We start from the raw sequence: 22,696 nt of genomic DNA on the forward strand, positions 1-22,696 counted from the left end.
ATTTAATTAAGGCACTTTGTTTCAAGAAAATGCTTTCTTTGCCGCTGCGCACACTCTGTCAATGTCTGTTGGCTCAGGGCTCTCTCCTCTGGACACTGCTACCCTCCTCCTCATTATTCCACAGGATTCCTAGGGGAACCACCATGTTCCCCCCCAGAGCATACCCTGTCCCTTTGGCCACAGCTAATGAGTCCACACATTAGACACGAGGCCAAGCTTGGCCAGCTGGATCTCTTCTCTGGAAATCTGGAGGCCGGAACACTTAGAGATAAGTCTCCTTCCATACATCTGCATGTACAGAAGCTACTGGCAACCACATTCCCACACTCTAAGTTGAGGAACAGAGGAAGGTAGTCCATAGAAAAGCCCAAAATGGAGCTGATATGTAGAGACAGGCAGAGAAAAATAATGGAGATGGGTTACCCACAGGGCTCCAGTCCATTCCTGAAATACTCCTAGCTTATGGATTCCGTGGGATTCTCCAATATCCCTCACTAACAATCACTATGTTCTTTTCTTGCTTAAGCTGGTTCAAGACATGTTTCCATCTAGAGTTCTGAGAATACACGATGGAAGAAAGTACCAGATATGTTTCTACTATCTCTATAGAAGAGTTCCAAGTCATAGCAAAGAAAAGAAATCCTAATTGATTAATGTGTTTGTTATTCCTTTTGTAGAAATGAACTGTTTTTAGTTTCAGTTACTCAACTATCATTGCCTTCTTTGATTCATGTTTACGTGCATATGAATGAATATTAGTACAAAGCACACACAAAGACTAAACTTGGATGGGGGAGCGCCTGGGTGGCTCAGTCGGTTAAGCCTCCAACTTCAGCTCCAGTCATGATCTCATGATTTGTGAGTTTGAGCCCTGCATGGGGCACTTCGGATCTTCTGTCTCCCTCTCTCTTTGTCCCTCGCCCACTTGTGTATATGAGCACTCACTCTCTCTCTCTCAAAAATAAACATTAAAAAAAAAGACTAAATTTGGGTCCAAAGTCCACAGAAGGAAAATACAGTTTTCTTATGCTTTCTCTTCTCAAGACTACAGAATAAAAGGTCTTCTCTGAACACATGAGCATTTAGAAACGGAACCATGTTTCTTTTCTTAAGGGCCAATGACCAGCAAGACAGTTGTGAATTTCATAACCAGGAGACCTGATTCTCACCCCAATAACACTGAATCTAAATATATCTCAAGTAGCCTGGTCTGGAGCACCAGAGGTTTCCCTGACCTATCTGGGGAGTCGAGAAGAATCTATAAGAAATGGATGGCTATGAACCCTTCCATTGATTCTCTTTGGGAAGCCTAGTGGGCTCTATTCAAGGAATCTGACTCAGTCCTTTTCTTCCCTGTCCCCAGCCTACAGCTCGGGCTTCTAGCTCCCCAAGGTACATTAGAGGATCAAGAACTAGATACGAGCCCGCCCTATCTCTCAGCCTCTCTCTCTTAAGCTAACACATTCACGTGAAGACCGCTGTGCATTCTCTGAACCATGGGTGCTACAGACTGGCACTGTGCTATGTTCAGGGATCCTGGTCAATTCCCGGACGATGCCATCTTTTCTGAATGTGAGGAGAAAATAACAACTTAAGCAAAAAGTGAAAAAACACTCAAGCCTTCATTTGTAATTCTGCCTCCTACCACTTAGACTAATGGTTTCCAACTCTGCACATAAGCATCTCTAGAGAGCTTTTAAAAAATCCCAGTGCATAGTCTCATAGCAGACCCAAACCTCCAGTAGTGGAACCCAGCACAGTACTTCCTCTGAGCCCTCAGGTGACTCTAATGTATGTCAGTACTAAGAATCTTTGATACAGAGAAAGGCAATGCGTTAGTATGCCTTTCTATAAAATCAGCTGAGTCAAGAATCCTGCTCTATAATCAACTCTCTAGAATAACCTCATCTTTCAGGGTGGCAGTTTCCTCATCAGCAAACTAAGGAAAAAAATAGCCTCTACCTCATAAAGTAAAGATTGAAGGAGATATTGTATCTGAAGTGTTTAATACAGTGACTGACATGCAGTAAAAATTCAGTGTTAGCTCCTGATGCTACCAAAAGAAGTTTAGTTTGTGTGTCTGTTTTCTTTGGAAATACTTTATCAGCTCATTTCCTTCAACCAGGATATATATCCACGATTCATGCAAGTTTTTTCTTCCTCCAGGATACTCATAAAAGCACAAAAATACTAATTTTTGCCATCTGGTGCTTAATATGTCAGCTCCTGGGCCACCATCACAATAATACTTAATAACCTGATAGTTAACAGTCCTCTCCTCCAAAGGGTTTAATGCCTCTCTGTCAAGTCAGACACTAAAATCTACCAGCCCTAGCGGCTCTAACTGTAATACAACTACTCTATTTAACAAAGTTACTAACTCAAGAAGAAAGCCACTCACTGCGTGCCTGGCTGACTGGGTAGGTACAGCATGTGACTCTTGATCTCAGGGTCATGAGTTCAAGCTCCACATTGGGCATGGAGTCTAGTTTAAAAAAAAAAAAAAAATGACACCTAGGAAATTTCAGAAGACTTCTCTGAGACGTCATCCTCACATTTCAAAAGAAGAAACCTAAGATTTATATACATAAAGATCTCATGACCATGCCAACTGGATGTTTTTGTAAACTCTGAATTCACAAATTTTGGCTACACAATTTCACTGAAGTTATCATTCATCAAGTTCTATATGTTAATGGCATGCTAATTGTTTTTTGGAAACATTCTAAATCACAAAGCAAAAATAAATCTTTTATAACCCTCCAGTAACAGAATCTTCTACTACATTGAAATTTAAATTGTTTTTATATTGGGTGCAGCTTAATGGATACCTAAAGATACAAAGAAGCAAGTTAAACAGATTTGGACCATATGGTTTAAATAATTGGTCCACATTTATCAGTTTAACCTACACATTTTAGGAAAGTACCCACCCTTGCTTTTAAGAAAATTATGCAAATTGCACCTTAAGAATTAAACATTCCATTTGTCATTAATTTGAGAGCAAAGATTTAGAAAAATAAGAATAAATCTACAGAAACTTTGCTGCTTTAAAAATGGAGCCTGCTTTCAAAAATGACAACTGGGATACCACCTAAGTTAGGATGTACGATTTATTGATCATACACGTAATGAAGCTTCCAAACATTGCATTCAAAGCTGTAGATCTTCCAGATCCAATGAGCACATCTATAGGTTTTGTTGACTTGTGTTTTTATTCCAAGTCCCATGAGGTCACATCATATCCTCAAAAGCAAACCACATGTCCATGTTCAAAAGACTTCAGAAAGAATACAGGGCAACTGCGGAGTGAAGGATCCCATTGTCAAGACGAAAGCAGCAAGCTGACGTTTGAGACTAGCAAACCACGGATGAACACACCAGTCACCTGGCAGCTTCGTCAGCCTCCACACGGCCTGGGCCGCACTCCCGGGTATTCTTAGGAAGCTGACACTGTTCTACCCTGACACTTAGAACAAGACCACTGTAGCTCAGAGAGGTGCATTCTCTTACTCAAAAGTCACCTGTTAGATAAAAACAGGAAGGGGGGAATCATATCTTTTTTGTAAGGAGCCAATACATGGGCACGCAGGTGGCTCAGTGAGTTAAGTGTCCAACTCCTGATTTTGGCTCAGGTCATGATCTCATGGCTCCTGGGTTCGAGCCCCATGTAGGGTTCTACATCGATGGTGTGGGACCTGAGTGGGATTCTCTCTCCCTCCCTCTCCCTGCCCCTCCTCTGCTCATGCTCTCTCTTCCTCTCTCTCAAAATAAATAAACTTAAAATAAGTAAATAAATAAAAATAAATGAAGGGGCCTGTACAGACCCGTGAGTAAAGTACGTCACAAAAAAAGACAAGTCCTCCCTATTTCTCCCTGCAGTCCTCACTCTAGTCCATCCTGTCATTAAAGATGAGATTACAGGGGCGCCTGGGTGGCTTAGTCGGTTAAGTGTCCGACTTTCGCTTGGGTCATGATCTCGCGGTTCATGGGTTCGAGCCCGGCGTCGGGCTCTGTGCTGACTGCCAGCTCAGAGCCTGGAGCCTGTTTCAGCCTGTGACTTCCTCTCTCTGACCCTCCCCTGCTCATGCTGTCTCTCTCTCTCTCCTAAAAATAAATAAAACATTAAAACATTAAAAAAAAAAAAAAAAAAGATGAGACTACAGCAGTCCAGGGACCAGAACTAACCTGCCTCAAGCCAGTCACATATGCCCTGAATGACATAAGTGGGAACGAAACCTGTATAACTGCCTCCCAAACTGCTGCTCTCCATGAAGTCTGCCCAATCTGAGAGCGAGTCCAGCCTTCTCTTTCCACGTGTGCTATTGGCAATGAGAATACTTACAAATGGTGAGAGGAAACACAGAGACCATCTTAGCCACTGCAAATTCAGGGCAGCTAGTATGCTCCAAGTACATTTTTTCTACTTGCTCCAAAAGAAGGCGTACAGGACATGAAAAGAGAATTCACAGTTTTGTGGACCAGTGAACACTTAGTGATGTGTGAGAGCACTCACGTTATCATTGTTTTTAAAGCAATGGCCCATCCTGCTATGTAGTCTTCAAACACAAATAACAGTAGGGAAGTTGCATGCACGGATTTATATTCTTGGGCTCTGACTGCATTATTTTATGAATTCTAATGTAGTGTCATCACACCAACAATTAAGCAAATACCTCTAGCAAGCACACTGCTAATGCATACAAATTAAACAGAGAGATCTACAGATGGACTGATTGACTGATCTGCAAAATTTCAGTCACCTCCAAAGACGTACTTTGGAAGGCAGGTGATGGGGAAAGGGGAAAGACACACAACCGGCAATTACTAATGATATTTGGCTAAAAATTGCTGTAATCCATTTTCTGATGAAGTGGTTCGGATGCATTTTACCCAACCCCAAATACATAAGACAGAGATAAAAACATTCTTTAATAATAATGTACTTCTGATGAGATAGAATATAGAAAATTACACTCTTGGTAAATTCATCAGCTAGAAGCAATCAGCAGAGGACTGGAGGTCACCCTTAGCATGCCCTGGCTCTGCTTTCACAAATAATCACCTGAAATATAAGGCTGGATGCCGACTTCATCTGAATCAAACGTGAACACTCGCTGCTCCTTTATGTCACACCAGGTTAGTTTTAAACTTGGTTAAGTTTGCACCCCACGCGCAGACATCTAAAAGTCCAGCTGAAAGAACTACCCTGGGGCCAGTTTTTAAAGGCAAAAAAGCACAAATGCTGAAATACAGACAAAGAAATGCCCCTTTTGCAATCAAAATAACCTATGCACGAAGATATTTACATAAACCTATTCCAGGATTCTGAGGACAACACTGTCCTCATCGTCCAAGTGGGGAGACAGCGGATCCAAAACCCAGGGGAGCAAAAGAGGAGAGAGGCCACTCACTCTTCAGAGAAGCAGGTTGAAATTAAAAAGCTCGGGTAGGATTCCCTCATTTGAAGAGTCTCACCTTTGTTGCCAAAGCTTCAGCGCTCTCTCGACATGTCTTCTCTATCTCAAGATGGTTCTGCATGAAATTGACTTCCTCTATAACCATGTGAGAAACTAGGAATGAGGGGGAAAAAAGTGTCAGCATTCAGAGATTAGTCAGTGATTCCAGAAGCCCACACACTTCATCCCATGACTCAGAATGCTTCAATTCTTTAGCCAGCCAGACCTTCTACTCTCATGGGGGCCGGGGCGAGGGGGAAAGAACACAGGAAGAGCCTTTTACTGCTGGTGGACACATTTTAGGAAAGCTCGTTAGGCTGTTTTCTTAGCGTCTGCTTTCCATGCACCTGTGCATGTAGCCATAGACACATCCGTGAATCTGGACAAAAGAATCTCTCCTAAGTAAAAGTGGAAAACACGATTTCCTTTTTGTAGCAGGACAGAACACCTGGATCTGATAAGGAAAGTTAGCCAGAGAGAAATTTTTAAGAATGAAAGCTTAAATTGATCTCCTTAACTGGAATAACGATGTGGCAGCTTAGTGAAGGTCAGTGCTGTAACAGCAGGTCTTTATCTGCGACAGAGTGGTTACTTGGACTGAACTCCAAGGCAGAAGAGTAGAGCAACAAGATTTATGTACGATAAGATGATGAAATCAGACGCTTCTGCTTTGGAAGAAATTTGGAAGAAAACAGAATTGTATTCGATATTTTAGCAGTGCTTGAAAAATAGTAATTTTGAGGGTTTTTTTTTTAAATAGCTGCTTTATATAAATGGAGATTTAAAGGTACAAAGTAATTTACAACTTGAATTGCACTTGGAAGATCAAGGGAAGTGCCAATTCCTCTCGCCCATGTTTCTAGTTAAAAGAAAATGCTCAGAATCATAAACTTAACTGTAGAGGTGTATACTCACGGACATGTGTTTGGCTTAAGAAAGAAAAATTAAGTCTACCCAAATGGGAAACCCAACAAAGTTAGGCAAAAAGCACTGGGCTCATATAACACAAAGAGAGATTACTTTTGCTTCATTTAAGCTTAATTAACCTGCAATTATGATTAAACTCAGGGGGAAAAAATTTCTCTCCAAATTAAATACAAAAATGTATTACTTCCTAAGTCTGTCCAAAGTTCTTATTATGTTAATATTCAAATTCATAAAGCAGGACTAAATGGCCAGAAACATCTCTAACCTTGACATTTTTTCAGGGGTAATAATAATCTGCAGCAAATGCAGGCCAACCAAAAACCACTTAACTAATTAGTAGTTGCAGTCACCGAGAAAAACATGAATCAACACTGTTATTACAAGTGGCACATTTGAGTGGCATCTAATTATGACTTGATGAGCACGATACTTGCATTATCAACATTACTACTGCATCCCATCAGGGCCTAAAAGCTGCTGATGGCATTGACTTCGAGAAACTCCCACTCAATGGTACAGCAGCACCCAACAATCGGCTTGGCAGGGGCCCCCCTCACTAAATGACACGTTAAGCGTAATTACTGGTAGACATTGTAAATAAACAGGATTGGAAGTGAAAATTGTACCAAGTGCATAAGACACAATCTGACACATTGGAAGTGGCAGCCTTAATTGAGAGTTTCTTTGACTGCTCAAGATCATTTCAACTGCATTTCTCAGAGGACAGTGATTATAACTGTGGAGACAGACGGCATAATGGTATCAGCACTGCTGACAGAGCAGTGAATTAAATTGTATCTGCTGTTGTGTGAAAGCCTTGATGAGAGGTACAGATGCCTTAGTGGTCTTATCATTATAACACAATGGTCATGTTGTCATCAACCTTTCTGGCTCCAATTGAAAAGAAATGATTGTGTGTTGAGGCTCTGCCCCCCCCTCCACACCACCCCCCTCTTCTCTTCTATCTCTTGTTCTGAATAGAACCAATTTTCAGAGAGCTATGAAATCACGCAATAGGTCCTAAAATGCAGCTGCTTGGCATACAAACGGGTCCCCATTAAACTGGAATCACACACAATATGTGTTTATGCCAGAAGAACAAATAGAAGCTGAACACAGGCCAAGTTTATTCACACGCACAAAGCCCATGTAGCTCTTCATCAATATAATTGCCTTTTATATTGTAGTTTAAATAATAGGCTCTATTATTTCCTTAAAATCCTAATATTCTTGGCATTTTATCACTATGTTTACAAGGTAGGTTCTTCAAAAATGTGAAGGAAAGAGAAAAGAAACCTATACAATTTTTACAACATCAAATATTACTTTGAATTTTTAGCCTTAACTACTTGACTTCTTCTGCCACAATCTGGTATTTCCACGATCATAACAAAAACATAAACACTCTGCATGTTTCATAGGAATTCGACTTTTTATTCAACAACATTCTTGCTCATGGAAGAATAAGGAAAATCATTCCACCATAGCCAGGTTTTGGCCTTGCGAAAAGAAAACAAACACACCAACTTATTTTCTGAACATTTTGTAAAAATCTGCCCTGTGATTTAACTTAATAAAGAGGTAGCACTAGCCCATATTTCTCCAATTCTCATACGGTAGACTCCATTGGGTAGGGGTGTGTGTGTTTTATCTCTTCCTCTAAGAGGGAACAGTAGAAATCAAAAATTGTACTTTGATTTCTAGTTTAAAAAAATTATCCCAATGCTAAACAGGTGGCAAAGATACCTACTTATCAACTTCCCAGATTCAAAAGAGAACATACTTCAAAGGGCAATTCTGTCTTTAAAAAGCATGACTTCATTTCTAAAACCAAAAGTCAGGTTACGGGACACAAAACAGAGATTTTTGTAATATATCATTTTATTTGCACCTTCCAAAGGACGAAAGTTTTAAAAAAACCTTTAGTTGTCCGTTTAGTGATTTGCCTTACGGCGCTGAGTTCAGGCTTGTCTCCTAACATCCACAGATCACGACTGCTACTCCTGAAATACCTACAGTCTCGATGACAGGAAGGTTTAAAAAAGAAGAAACCCGAATCTGGGTATTTTAGAAATACATACTGAAATATTCATAGATAAAATGATACGATGGCTAGAATTTGTTTCAAAATAATCTGAGGTTGGTGAGAGCAGACGTATGGATGCAGGGATGAAGGGAACCTGGCCATCAGTTGGGGAACTGTTGAAGCTGTCCACTGCATTCTGGGAGTTCATTATTCTAGTTTCTCACTTTTGCATAAGCTTGATCCTTTCCATAATAACAGTTGTTTTTAATGATTCCGAGAAGTCAGAAGCATAACCTAAAAGTACGTCGATTACTGCGTCTATCAGGCTAGTTGAATCAGCCAAGTTTGTTTTTCCTCTTCGCGACCCCAAAACACACTTACATGCTTGCCATCGTAGAATGCATCACACCGTAGGGCAAACTGGGTTCTTTCTTTGTCACTTGTTTCTGTTTTTTTATTAACCGTGAGCACAAGAGCAGGGATTTTGCTTTGCTCATGTGAGGCTCCCTCACACCGAGCATGAAGCCAGGTATCAACTAGGTACTCGGATTTGCATTTGTCTCAACAACTGGGAAAACAGATCAGGCCTACGTTCTGCTGTGAACACCCTTTTACTCTCTAGAACAGAACTGCTCAAGACACAACCACCGTCGCCATTTATCAGGTCAACTATGTGTCCAGCATGTGCCACATTGTTTACACGTGTTCTGTCCTGAGTCCTCACAACAGGCTCACAAGGTAGGTATTATCACAACAAGTTTGTATTTGAGAACACTGAAGCCCAAAAAGTTGAGTAACGGATCTCAAATTACAGAGTTCTGACCCGTCAAGCCCAGCCAAACCAATTTCTAGGTGACTCCCATCTTCCGGGCTTCTTTCCAACTTGTTGTATTCAAAGGTGATACCACCAGGGGCCCCTGGGTGGCTCAGTCCAGCGAAGCGTCCAACTTCGGCTCAGATCATGATCTCATGGTTTGTGGGTTCGAGCCCCACATCAGGCTCTGTGCTGACAGCTCAGAGCCTGGAGCCTGTTTCGGATTCTGTGTCTCCCTCTCTTTCTGCCCCTCCCCTCTCTTTCTGCTCCTCCCCTACTCATGCTCTCTGTCTCACTTGAGAATAAATAAATTCAAAAAAAAAAAAATTAACAAAGGTGACGCCACCAGTTGCAGAGCAAACGTCCTCTCCATGCAGCCAACTCTCAGCAAGGCCTGGATGCAGGATGTCTCCAAGCAGGTGTGAGGAACGCCCCACAAGTTCTCCTACAACATCAGGTTACTTGAAAGGTCTTCACATAGTATGCAAGCAGTGACAAAAGGCGGCAGGTGTGCAGGAAAATGGGTGTGCCCTAACACAGAGCAAAGGCTCTCGGGCTCTGGCTGAAGGACATGAAAGGCCTTTACTTACTTCTCCTCTCACAGGCATCTGCCTTCCTAGGGAGCACGGCTTTGCTAGGTCACAGTGCTCCTTGTGAAGGAAGACAGGAGAAAGGCTCAGGAAGAGCTGGCGGAGGGCCAAGAACGGCCTGGCGATCTGGACGCAACCCGCTGGGCAGAGCATGCTAACGTGGGAGGGTAGAGGCCTCCGGGCAAACAGAGCCTTCCGCTGCTCTCTTCCTGCACTTGGAGAACAGGCTCTAGCGGGTAAACGGGACAGGCAGGCAGATTTCCGCTGAACCCGAAAGAAACTTTGCCCAGGAGCTGTCCAACGTCAAGACCGGTGTCCACAAATGAACTTGGGAACTAACTCATGTCCTCTGAACACTGAAGAGCACTCAAGGTCTGGCCGGGGCAGTGACCGAGATGCTGGCTGTATCAGCTAACATTTACTGAGCCCTTAAACTCTAATGCCGGACAATGTGTTCAGCACTTTTTACACAAGCTATCTCCTTTATTCCTTGAACAGCCTATGAGGATTAGTAAAATTTATCCCAATTTTACTAATGCAGAAATTGTTCAGGACTACGTGGACTGACACCAAATGGTGCTTTTTACCGGGGGTAACTGCGGCATTCCCTTCCAAACCTGAACTTCCATTGTCACTTCAAAAGTCATCGACCCAGCACTGTTGGGGCGCCTGGGTCAGTTAACTGTCCAACTTCAGCTCAGGTCGTGATCTCATGGTTTGTGAGTTTGAGCCCCGCATTGGGTTCTATGCTGACAGCTCAGAGCTTGGAGCCTGCTTCAGATTCTGTGTCTCCCTTTATCTCTGCCCTTCCCTTGATTGTACTCTGTCTGTCTCTCAAAAATAAAACAAACATTTAAAAAAAACTTTTTTAAAAAAGAGTCAGCACTGTGTTTTCATGTCATCCAAGCTTCAAGTTAATGCTGACTTAGAAAAATGAAAACTTAAATGAATACAGCAGTAAAGACTGTTGTACTAACCTTTCTATCGATTCCTTCAGGCTTTGAGTTGCTCGTCAGGAAAAGTGTAAATTTTTAAAACTATCAAAGGTATTTAGAGAAAAGAGACAAAGAAAGGGGAAAAAGAAGTAGGAGATGAGAGCAGTTTACGTGTTACTCTAAAGGTAGGTTGACTTGGGGGGAACCTCCTTCCATTTCTGCTTAACACAAGAAGCAATGATGCCTACTAACCTACCTGACCAAAGCATCTGATGGTAAGTCCAACCATAAGAACTTGAATTATTCCTGCTACACATAGCATGCCAATCCATTATCAATCATTAATTCGAGAACATGAATTGGTAACAATGCCAATGGCATGGCTCTTTCAGTGTGACTCGGTGTCAGAACATCCCATTAATCGTGCATCAGCACAGTCCTACACAATTGCAATTCACACATTCACAAATAAGACCTATTTCTGTCATAGCTTACCGGCCTCCAAAGATAGGTAACATCAACAATGTTCTCCTGAGACTTTGTTACCGCCAGACCCTTGAAATAAACTGGCTATTGAAATTAACTACAATGCTGCATTTTTATGGCTGTTTAACTTCCAGCAAGAAAACAATGTTTTGTTGTATAGTTACCCAGTCAACATTTTATGATATAATCAAACAACCTAATACAGCATCTGCAGAAAGAGGAGAAAGATCTGGCTCCCAAGGGGAAGGGTCACTTTTCCTTCTAAGGTCTGGTCCCTTTCCCGTGACCTATTTCCTTCTGATCCTTCTGAGTGTGATCAGATATACTCTATCTTAGAGGATAAGGTAATAACAGATTTGGATCACATGCAAAAATAATACCATAGCAAAAATTTAGAAGATTATTACAGTTTTTATGGGCATAAGACTTTGCCTGGTGAGAGGGGGGCCATTTCAAACATGCAAACTCAAAAAAACGTGGTAAGTTCTGAGAACTAGAATTCCTTTTCTATGAACTGATGTAAGAGGCAAATCAGACCACTATAAAGATGTGTCATACTTGACATGGCATTATTTAGAATACCTAAAACTCGGAAAGAATCCATCACTGAAAAAAAAATGTTTAAATAAATTATGATACAATCATATAATAGAATATGATGGGAAACAATTAAAACAAATATACATCTCTACTGACATGCAAAGATAACCAAAATATACCATTTACTGAAAAAAGGAGGCTGTGAAACTAAATGCAAAGCATGGTTTTATTTGTTGTGGACACATATATTGCCTATAGATAAACGACCAAGGAAGAAAGACTATAAAATACTAACACTGTCTTTTCTCAGTCAAGATAACAAGTAATTTTTGTTCTCCTTCGACTGTTCCGCGTAGTAAAATTTTTTTATAACAATTGCAAACTGTCTTTTATAGTAACATACTCATAAAACAATAATGCTCATTCCATTTGTTTGGAAATTACAGTAATGCCAAGACATTTTGGGAGGGGCAAATGGGAAGACAATTCTTGCTTTCTTGGATGCTCAATGCAGTGGCAACTAAACACAGGGGCCGTGCCTACCCACGTAATCCCAAAACACAGTTGGTGTGTGTTTATAATAATTCCAATGAAAGGCTTATACATACTTTTCTGAAATTCCTCCAATTTCTTAACAGCTTCATCTCGTTCTTGCCTAATTTTGTCACACTGAAATGAGAGAACACGGAAATGTTACATTTTTATCATAAGCTTGGGAAGGCGAGAAGGAGCCAACTTAGTAACGATTTTATGATAAGAAAACAAAAATTTAAAACCTTTAAAAAGCATTAATGGTCACATGATACTTTGACTACTCAATCAGCATGATCTTTTTTTTTTTAAATTTTTTAATGTATGTTTATTTTCGAGACAGAGACAGGGTGCGAGCAAGAGAGGAGCAGAGAGAGAGGAGACACAGAATCTGAAACAGGCTGCAGGCTCTGTGCTAGCTGTCAGCACAGTGCTCGATGCGGGGCTCGAACCCATGAACTGAGAGATCATGACCTGAGCCAAAGTCACACACTTAACCAACTGAGCCACCCGGGCGCTCCGACATGGTCTTTGTACCATTTGTATCTGGCCACTTTCCTTGGACCTTCTAATATAATGAGTCATCTTCCTGCTCGTTATCTCCTCAGGAACGGACCAATTTAACACACTTGAGTTCAAATTACTCATCCTCTGAGTTCAAATTACTCATCCTTTAAGAGCATATATGTGCCTCTTCTTAAGTGGGTATTTGGCTAATACAGCAAACACCCCACACATCTGCAGGTCAGATTCCCTGAAACTGGATAGGAACAATCTCTCCAGAACTATTCAAAACACCTGCGCACAACCGGAAGTGATGACACTCGAAAGAGCAACTCTGCTGGGCGCCCCTTGAAATCTTCACTTTGGGAAAAAGATATCCTTGCATCCTTACAATTCTAATGAGAAAGTAGCAAATTAAAAGAGAAGACAAAATATTCCACAATAAGCATGTGTCATTGACAAACTATTTTTTAGAGGGTTTTTTTGGTGTGTTTCGTTTTTGCGGGTTTTTTTTTTTTTTTTTTTTAGAGAGAGAATGCAAGCTGGGGAGAGGAGCAGAAAAAGAGAGTGGGGCTTGATCCCACAACCCTGGGATCATGACCTGAGCTGAAATCAAGAGCCCTGAACTCAACCAACTGCGCCACTCAGGTGCTCCAACTAATTTTTAGTTTTAAAAGGTGGGAGGACTCACTGAAAAGACGAGGAGAAGTAAGACCATGAAAGATAAAAAAGTAACTATCAAAGCATGAGGACCTTCCAGGGTGTCTGGTATAGAAATAAGCATCCACTATTTTCACAAGCCCCCAACGTATTAATGAATGTTATAAAAGCCTCACGTTCATTATGAGGACTGATTAAACTTACCCATGAATTTCACAAAACAGGTTAAGTGTAACACATTTCAGAAAGATTTTCATCAAAAGTATCTAAAACATTAAAAAGTTATTTTTAACTATTAGAGCAAGGGTTGAGATTTGACTTTTCTGGGAATACTCTAATACCATCCCAAGAGGGTCATGTGAATAAAGCACAACTTTAGGTTATATTTTAATCCTACCATGCCAGATAAATACATTGGGATTTCATGCCTTTGGATATTTTTCACTTCAAATTTCAATAGCTAAAAAGCCGTGATGCCACTGATAATTTGGAAAACCCCGATGAAGACAGCGAGATAGTCTCATCCCTCAGACTGGCAAAAACGGAAAAAGTTTGCTCTCAGGAGTTGGAAAACCCTCACATACTGCTGGTGGGAGTGTCGACTGGCATAATAAACTATCACAACTGAAAATGCACGTACCCTGTGACTCAGCAATTCCACTCTTTCTTTGAAGACTTTAGTTATAAGTATCTCTTCACCCAACATGGGTCTCGAACTCACAACCCCGAGGTCAAGAGTTGCATGCTCTTCTGACTGAGCCAGCCAGGCGCCCGTGGAATTCTGCTTCTAGATTCTATTACTAGAATCTCTAGTAATGTGTATAAGCCGGTCTGTACACACATGTTCAACATTTATAATAACAATATATCATGATGTATTCATATAACCAGTGAAAGTGAATGCATATAAGCTCGGTGTCAACGTATACCACAAACGCCTTAAGGGTGAATAAAAGGAGTTGGAGCACATATGCCAAAGTATACCTTAGCAAATAAAATCACTTTATATACTATGCTCTATTACACTATAAACGTACATTTCACAACACATACAGCATATATAAAACATACAAAAACACATACTAGGATACATACACAATTTATCATGGCAGTTGTTTCTTAAGATATAAGGAGGGCAAGGGACCCAGGGCACCTTTAATTTTATCTGTAGCATTCTTTTTTAAGTTAAAAAAAAAAAAAGAACATTTAATTCTGTGAGGGCCATATTGGTTATGTCAATCTCTGCTCTTTTCTGTGCTTTTAAAATAGTTTTTTAATTAAAAAAAAAAAATTAAGACCTAAACAGTTCAGTCTTCTCCTTTAATGTCTCAAGAACTGAAACTTTAAAAAAAAAAAAAAAAAAAACTATGGCCATTCGTTTGGGGAAATCCATTCTGGCAAGAGCACACGGAAGAAGTTCTGGGACTATCAAATGAGTAAGGCTGTTTACTAAATCCTGACTTACTGCCTCCATACGAGGGATCAGCCCAGACTATTTCCTTAAGGAGAAGGCATATTCTTTCATCAATTCTTTTTCCTTTTCTTGAGGAATCTCTCTGTGGGGGAAAAAAAAGTAATGCTATCTAATGTAGTTTCAAGTTCCAAGTTAACAGATAAATTGCATTTACTGTGTGTGTGTGTGTGTGTGTTCAGAGTTCTAAACACCAGAGTTTTGGATTCTCAAATAAGCTCGTAGGTCCTTCCCCCACCAGACAGTAGAACACTTGGCTAGCCAACTGTTTCAGGAATGTTCTTCTTATTTTCTAGAATGAGGCTTCTGTTTCTGTCGAACTTCCCCACCAACCTGCCAGTCTGCACGCCCACCTCCAATAACGCAGTTTAGTCTAAATGTGCACACATGAAACATAATTTCTGACCAGACTTACACTCCTGAGCTGTGACTGCCGAATGAAACAGATCTGATGCTTTCTCCTGAACTAACCTCACGTTCCTTCCTCTGGCATTTCAGAAAGGCATAAGCCTGTGAAAACTGTCTTCATCTAAGATTTGGCGCTTGGGTGTGTTGTCCCTGACTTAATGCCACTTGGATTCTTCTATGTACCTCTCTGAGCTCCACCTGCAGGAATCAAGGTGAATTTAATTCTTCCTTAAATTGAAAGCCAGGGTTCTCACGGAGACATGAGTGTCCCTCAGGATGGCATTCTGCCTACTCGGATTTGAAAATGACCGCCAATTGACATCGCACACGAGCCACCCATGCAGGTACCATTCACCGATCATGAATAGCACGTGACAATTTTAGGTAGGCTTATACCAGCTCCCCACAAGTCAAGCCTTATGCCCATGCTCTCTGCTCCTAAGGCCCAGGTAGACAGGCTTTGGTTAATAACACGTCTCAGTATCATGGTCTTATTCTAACACGCCAGTAACCAGGCTCTATCCTCCGGCCATGTTTTTAACACAGACCCTACAGGCGTTACCGGAGGATTCAGAAGCCGTCTCCCAAACCCAGCTGTATTCCATCAGGGGTCTTCATGTTGCTTTGCTTTCTATTTTCTGCAACCACATTATGATAGATCTGGCAGCCAGAGAATTTACCATCTGCTATGGATACTGAAAGGGGTGTGTGTTGCGGGGCGGGGGCGGGGGGAGAGGGGGATCTACATATGCAGCAAATGCAGCTGACTTACTCCAAACCAGAGCTGAACAAAATATGAAGGACGTACCCCTTCGCTAAGCAGAAATCCAAATACCCACTCGTTTTATCATCTGAGGTGAACCCAAGAAACACCTTGCAACCTTTCTCTCATCCCACCCACGGAGGGAAGTTAGCAAGGATTCTGGGCCTTTTGGTGGAGGTGGGGGGAGGGGAATGTTTCGTCTTTATGTCCCACAGAAGCCCCTCACCCATCCTACCCCTGCCTCTCCCCTGCCCGCACAGCTGCAGCATTTGTAGAAATGGTTTCCTTTTTGTGTGAGAATTGCTCATGGCGACTTTGCAATAGCAACAGATGTTCCTGGGCCCACATCACTTCATTATGATGCCCAACGACTCTCTGTATCACCCGTGGCTGGGGTAGAACCCGGCAGCAAGAGTGCTGGCTGTGTTAAGCAAGCTGGATGACATGAGGTCTATTCTAGACTCTCTATTTTGGCTCTTTATGAAGTGGTGAATTGGCCAGAGGTTGGCCTTGCCGGTTTCGAATATTAGAGGCCCTGGTCTCAATATGCGAAGCCCTGGCTAAGTTCCACGGCTGTGCCTTGAGCCTCGTCCAGGCAGATACTGGCTTCTGAAACCAAACCAGCATTTCGAAGCACAGGCGGAGTGACTTGCAGAGGTGAGGCTCTCCAGGGTGAACCAGCAGTCCCTCCCTCCCCCACCAAAATGGACAGCTCCCTTCCTTCTCCCTCACACACCAACTGTTTATACATCAGTAGCTGCTTCACAGGGCTCCTCAGAAATACAGAGAACTGCTACAGACACCAAGCTTTCTTTGTATGTTGCTGCGTGTATATCTGATGCAAGAAAAATCCCAGTATTCTGAATTGTGTCTAACTTTGCACGTCCACGTTTACCTCGGTGGTACATAGACTCAGTGGAGGATTGCCAGCCTAGATAGGAAGGCAAGTTTGAAGCCCAAGAAGGGTGCACACACACAGCATCAACAAAGTAGACAATCCACACATGACAACCACCTTAGTTGAGTGAATGAGACTTCTACTGCTATCACCGAATGCATCCATTTCCTTCCTCCGAGCACTGAACAAATTACTCCTACAGCACCCATGCGTGCCAGGCACTGCGTTGAACACCGGGGGGAACCCTGGGGTCCACCTAACAGACGGCATGCTCTCACAAAACCTGCAACCTACCAAGAAAGAAGCAATTCATAAAAAACACTTGCTATAATGAGAGAAACGCTGGAGGACAGGCACCCACGGCGGAAGCTGTACCACCAGACCCGGAAGAGTTGCAGCCCTCCACCATTTCTACTGATTTTTCTTGAAGTTCACTCCTTTTACGTGCAGTTACGACTTTTAAAAGTTGAAGCAGGCACGGCTTCAGGATGGTGCCTGTTTACCTGTTTGAGGATCTCTGGTGATGCGTTCGGCCATGATGGAGGAACGTTCCACTGGGGAAGTTGGGCTAGAACATGACCGTGCTTCTCCTTAAAGGACACGACGCCTGAAATCATTCCCCCTGACATGGGATCCCCCTCGTCCTCTTTCCCTGTTGGTGGCGTTCTTTCTTCCAATTCAGAGTTCTTTCCCTCCAATTTTCACAGGCAATAAAGTAGTAGCTGCCCCCGGAAGCCGTCTTACAGCATTCTCCAAATTCTAGGTATTGTGTGTTCGATGGAAACACATGTCCTCAGAACAGAGATCCTTGCTCTTTGTTTCTGGATAGATTGCTGTTAATAAGAGACTCATTTTCACTTTCAAACTGCTAAGTAATTACTTTTTCTCTGGCACAACCACTTGCCACTCTGTTCTAAAGAAACTGCATGTATGTGGATGTATTATGCATGAACAGTTAGCATAATGGATGCATATCTTGCTCTTTAAAGTGGCTTCTTTACTGATTTCTTTTTTAAATAAAATACTTTGGGACCTTCACCTCTGAAATTTACATTAGAGAAAGAAATGCTAACAATAGACAACAGGAGCCAAGATGCAAACAGTATCATATATCCGGCTTCTTGAAACATAAGTCTTGGGAAGTGTCTGTCTCATTCTCTTTTCATTCATTGTTCCTTGGCAAGCTGACAGGGCTGCCTGACGCACTGTGACAGTGGCTCATCCAAACGACTTCTAATCAGCCACTTAAACATTCGCTCATTTCAAAACTCAACCTCAAGACACAATATTAAATATAAATACTTACTGTTTAAAGGCAGACATCCTTCTATTATACAGATTTCTTTTTACACACTCTCGACACACACACCCACCACCCTGAGAAATGGGAAACTATCCCATTAAAGGCTCAGTGAGGCTTCGCCCTCTATATAGGGGGAAAAAAAAACCCAAACAATTATGACAAAGATCCTGAATGAGTCCCAAGGGGAGCGCCCTTCGACTGCAGCAGCATGACTGACATCTGAACGTGGTGCCTGCTTCGTGAGCAAACCGCCACATTTTATTTGGCTGATTCCAAAATACCTGGTCTTCTATTCGTCCAAACCTCGAAAGAACAGATTTGGAAGGGCTGTGGACTTCCACGTGAGAGGCTTTCTTGCTCTTTCACAGACTGTTGAAAATGTCATTTAGAAACTAGGCAAAAAAATAAGAAAAAGTGGCACTCTTTCCATAATCTCCACTTACCCTGACACTAAACAAACAAACAGCTTTTAATGGCTTAATCCAACCCCATACAGCTTACTCAAACACTATATAATATGTTGATAATAGGCGTGGTTGAGAAAATGTGATCAGTACATAAGAAATACACAGATATTTTATTACAAAGAAGTAAACGACCAATTCTGCTTGCGAGAAAGTTGGGGAAGACTTTGAAAAAAATAAGGGCCATGTGAGCCAAGCATTCAGAGCTAGTAAGAGTTTGTCACAGGGACGAGGGAAGGGTCCTTATCTTTTTTTCCTTTTCCCATCCCGCCCCCAGACTCCAGGCATTCACAGCACAGTTTATCAGAGTTATTTGTAACTTGCCTCTGTCCCTCATTCGAGTCATCTTACTCGAGAGTGGGACCTTCATGTATTGTTCTTTATTTAAACTCCAGCACTCAGAAGGCGTTCAACAAAAAGTCTTCCCTTCCAAAAAGCTTTCCTCATAAACTCAAACAGATTTTGATCCCATCCTCAAACACCATGAGAAAAACCACAAAATGAGCAACATTCCATTTTTCTTAAATAAGGACACCTGCAAAGGAAGAGCTCCCCGAAACACTGGCCCGCCTTTCCAGGGCTCTCCCCTGACCCCTGGCACACCTGTGCCAGAATCTACCTGCCCACACACTCACACATGTGAGTCTCCCGACATTAAGATTCACTCAATATTTAACTTTCAGTTTTTAAAACCTGAAACTGTACTTAAAAACACAAACCTATCGATGGTCAGGACAAATGATCCAGACAAGTATGGAGTCTGATAACTGGCTGTGGAAAATTCATGAGCTAACAACAAAGAACTCTGAATAAAACCAAGACCTTGGTGGAGAAAGTCCATCAGCTCCCGTTAAGTTTCGCTGCTTCAAAAAGAACATTTGTGGTCAGAAGACTGGTGTGTGAATCTAGACTCTGTTAAGCCCTTGGGGTCTGTTCTCTGACCTGGAGCTGACACAGAGCTGTCTGGCGCACTGAAAGAGGAAGACAAGTGAGTGTGTGTGGCCCATAGTAGCTTCTCAATAGCACAGCCTGTCAAGCAACTGCTGGCTCTGAAGAGACAGGAGTCTCTTAGAGGAGACTCCAAACAGGGCATAAAAATATCTTACCCAAAGAAATCACACCCACTCTCTCTTCTCATTGATAAGGTTCATGACCTAGAAACAAAGACAGATGTGCTGTGGACAGGAAGAAGGGAGAAACAACGTGCAATGTTTTTCTTGTGCTCCCTTTCCACTTGCACAAAATTCCCCCCATTCCCCCCGATCGAATTAAATATGGCAAAAGGAGTTTTACCTTGATTTCCTCTCCTTGACTAATTTTAAACTCTGCTCTGGGGCTGCTAGGTAAGGATGGTGATGTGTATCTGCAGACATCGACGGGACAAAGCCCACTCAGCAGGCACAAGAATGGGCTTTGCCAGAGAAAATGGTGGTCTCCATTTACCAGCGCCAGAACTAAAGCTGCTTTTACTCATTCTACACCGCATAAAAGGCTTTTATTATATGCTTCCCTCCTTTGTAATACAGCCCCGCTTTTTTGGAAAAAAAATTTCAATAATAAACCTGTTAGTCTTTTAACAGAAGATAAACAGAATCCGGTGAGCTTAAAACCACTCTGTGTTGTTTTACCCACAACCACAGTGTTCCATATTGCTTCCATTTCTTTTCTTCCTGTTTCTGTTAATAGTTATTTTTAAACTATTAGAACAGAAGAAGGTCAATAATGCACACAGACGTTACAAAAGTATTAGGCTACACTGTGTGCAGAGAAACATGGAAATAGTTAATGGGCGGGGGCGCCTGGGTGGCTCAGTCAGTTAAGCATCTGACTCTGGCCCAGGTAATGATGGCACAGTTTCAGAGTTTGAGCCCCACGTAGGCCTCTGTGCTGACAGCTCAGAGCCGGGAGTCTGCTTTGGATTCTGTCTCCATCTTTCTCTGCCCCTCTGCCACTCACACACGGTCTCTCTCTCATTCAAAAATTAAAAAACATTAAAAGAATGTTTTTAATAAAATAAAGAAAGTTAATGGGCAAAAGTAATTTATAATCTTTCTGTTACCAAACACATCTTATGTATAATTCCACTTGTATAACAGATCATTCACTTAAAACCTCACCACAGAAAGTGGCTCTCCATGAAATAACCATCAATACCACCACCAATGGATGTTTACAGAACATCTACTATGGGGGGGGGGGGGAGGGCAATGCTAGGTCTACATACATGTAAGCAAGGATTAAAGGAGGAAAAGAAAAAAAGAAAAAAATGTACTCTTCTGCCTCTTATGTTATTCATTTTCTTCTTTAGCCTTCCTCTTCCATCTCATGAAGACACTTGTTTGCTTTCTCTCCTCAGATCTTCTAGGTCAAGTCAAAGAGTTATCCTGCATTAAGCCTTCCAATCTGTCTTGCTCTTCCCCCGCTGGGCCAGGAATGCCTGCAGTAGAGGCCTGACTGATAACTCCTTGGCTCTTTCTCTCACAGCTGGAAGATGGTTGGGTCTCTTGGGGAAAGACGTTCAAGCCACCTGGCCTATGCATCGCCCACTGGCTCCACCCCAAAACTGTGGGGTTTCAGGAAATCAGGATGAAAGCACAAACTCTCCACCTGTGGCATCCTCGGGACATCTGCGAGTTTGGCTGGTTACTGTGATGGAATTAGGAATCTTGTCAAACTCTTTTTCTGGGACTTTCTTACCACATTAGAGATTCCTGCACCAACCACTTTGTGTCACAGAGATTTTCGTCACCCCCATCTACCATTCCCTACATCGCCTGATGAAAGGAAGAGAAGAAACTCAAGATGTTACAGAACATCAAGGATTTATTTACAAATGAGCAAAGGAGCCTTAAAACTAGGTGAAAAATAATGATCTAAAAATCCACTAGAGTTCATAGTATTAATACCACCAATCATACAGGTAGCAAATTAGTATGAGTGAAAAACTTAAATACAATTCTTAAGAACCCAATAAATACCCTCAAATAGGCCACAAGCTTTGCAAACATTTGGCTCACTGCCAATTTTCATCACCAATCGTACTCTCAAATGTTAAAGACAAGGTCTCATTAACAGCCATGATGACCATCTTCTTCAATAACCACCAAGAACAGATTTTATGAACTTTCCACGACAGATATTATGCTTTGAAATATTTGTTCTGTCAAAGTAACTTCTAAACACAACTTTTGTTTCTATCTAAAAATAATCAGGGTGTGAGGGTGGCTCAGTTGGTTAAGCGTTAGACTTTGGCTTAGATCATGATCTTACAGTTTGTGAGTTCAAGCCCTGTGTCCAGCTCTGTGGTGACAGCTCAGAGCCTGGTGCCTGCTTTAGCTTCTATGTTTCCCTCCCTCCCTCTCTCTGCCCCTCCCCTGCTTGCTCCTGCGCTCTCTCTCTTAAAAATAAACATTTTAATTTTAACAAAATAATAATAATAATGGACAGTTCTGCCCTCTCCTACTTTTCATTTTAATTCAGCACTCTCCTTTTTTCTTTCTTTTTTTTTTTTTTTTTAATGCAGACCTCTCTTTGGTCCTGTCCCTAAATTCACAGGGTGAAAAAAAAAAAAGATATACAAACAAATAGTCACAAATCTGACATGGGCCTGTGCAGAGACATTTGGGTAAGCAGTTTATAAAGATTAAGTAGAATTCAATTATTTAAGTTTCAAAATAAAGCTGCCAGAGCCCTTGAAGCTATTCACCAGGCATTACCATCTTCATAGTGAGTGATTTTCAACTTCCAGGATATTACTCACATTCTTAGAGGAAGCACAAAAAGGGTTGAGGAGAGATAGGCTACCCAACCAATGACTAATGCCAAAGAATTCTCTCCAGAATCTACTCTGTCTGCACCCCAAAGATAAATGCCTTCCTTTCAATTCCATCACTAGATCCCAAATCCGATTGTTAGGG

General features: G+C 41.8%; 1 protein-coding gene across 3 annotated transcripts in view; it reads right to left on the reverse strand.

Moving 5' to 3' along the window:
* SHTN1 (shootin 1) overlaps positions 1–22,696 on the reverse strand; it is a 100,097-nt gene that overhangs the window by 63,108 nt on the left and 14,293 nt on the right. For all 3 annotated transcript variants that reach the window (XM_039237316.1, XM_039237318.1, XM_039237317.1), the window contains exons 3-4: positions 12,386–12,446; positions 5,479–5,573 (exon numbers count right to left, since the gene is read on the reverse strand). In XM_039237316.1, the coding sequence (XP_039093247.1) occupies positions 5,479–5,573; positions 12,386–12,446 (156 nt within the window). The remainder of the gene's footprint in view (positions 1–5,478; positions 5,574–12,385; positions 12,447–22,696) is intronic.

Source organism: Hyaena hyaena, unplaced genomic scaffold, assembly GCF_003009895.1.
Source record: "Hyaena hyaena isolate Hyena2069 unplaced genomic scaffold, ASM300989v1 scaffold_124, whole genome shotgun sequence".
Lineage (NCBI taxonomy): Eukaryota > Metazoa > Chordata > Mammalia > Carnivora > Hyaenidae > Hyaena > Hyaena hyaena.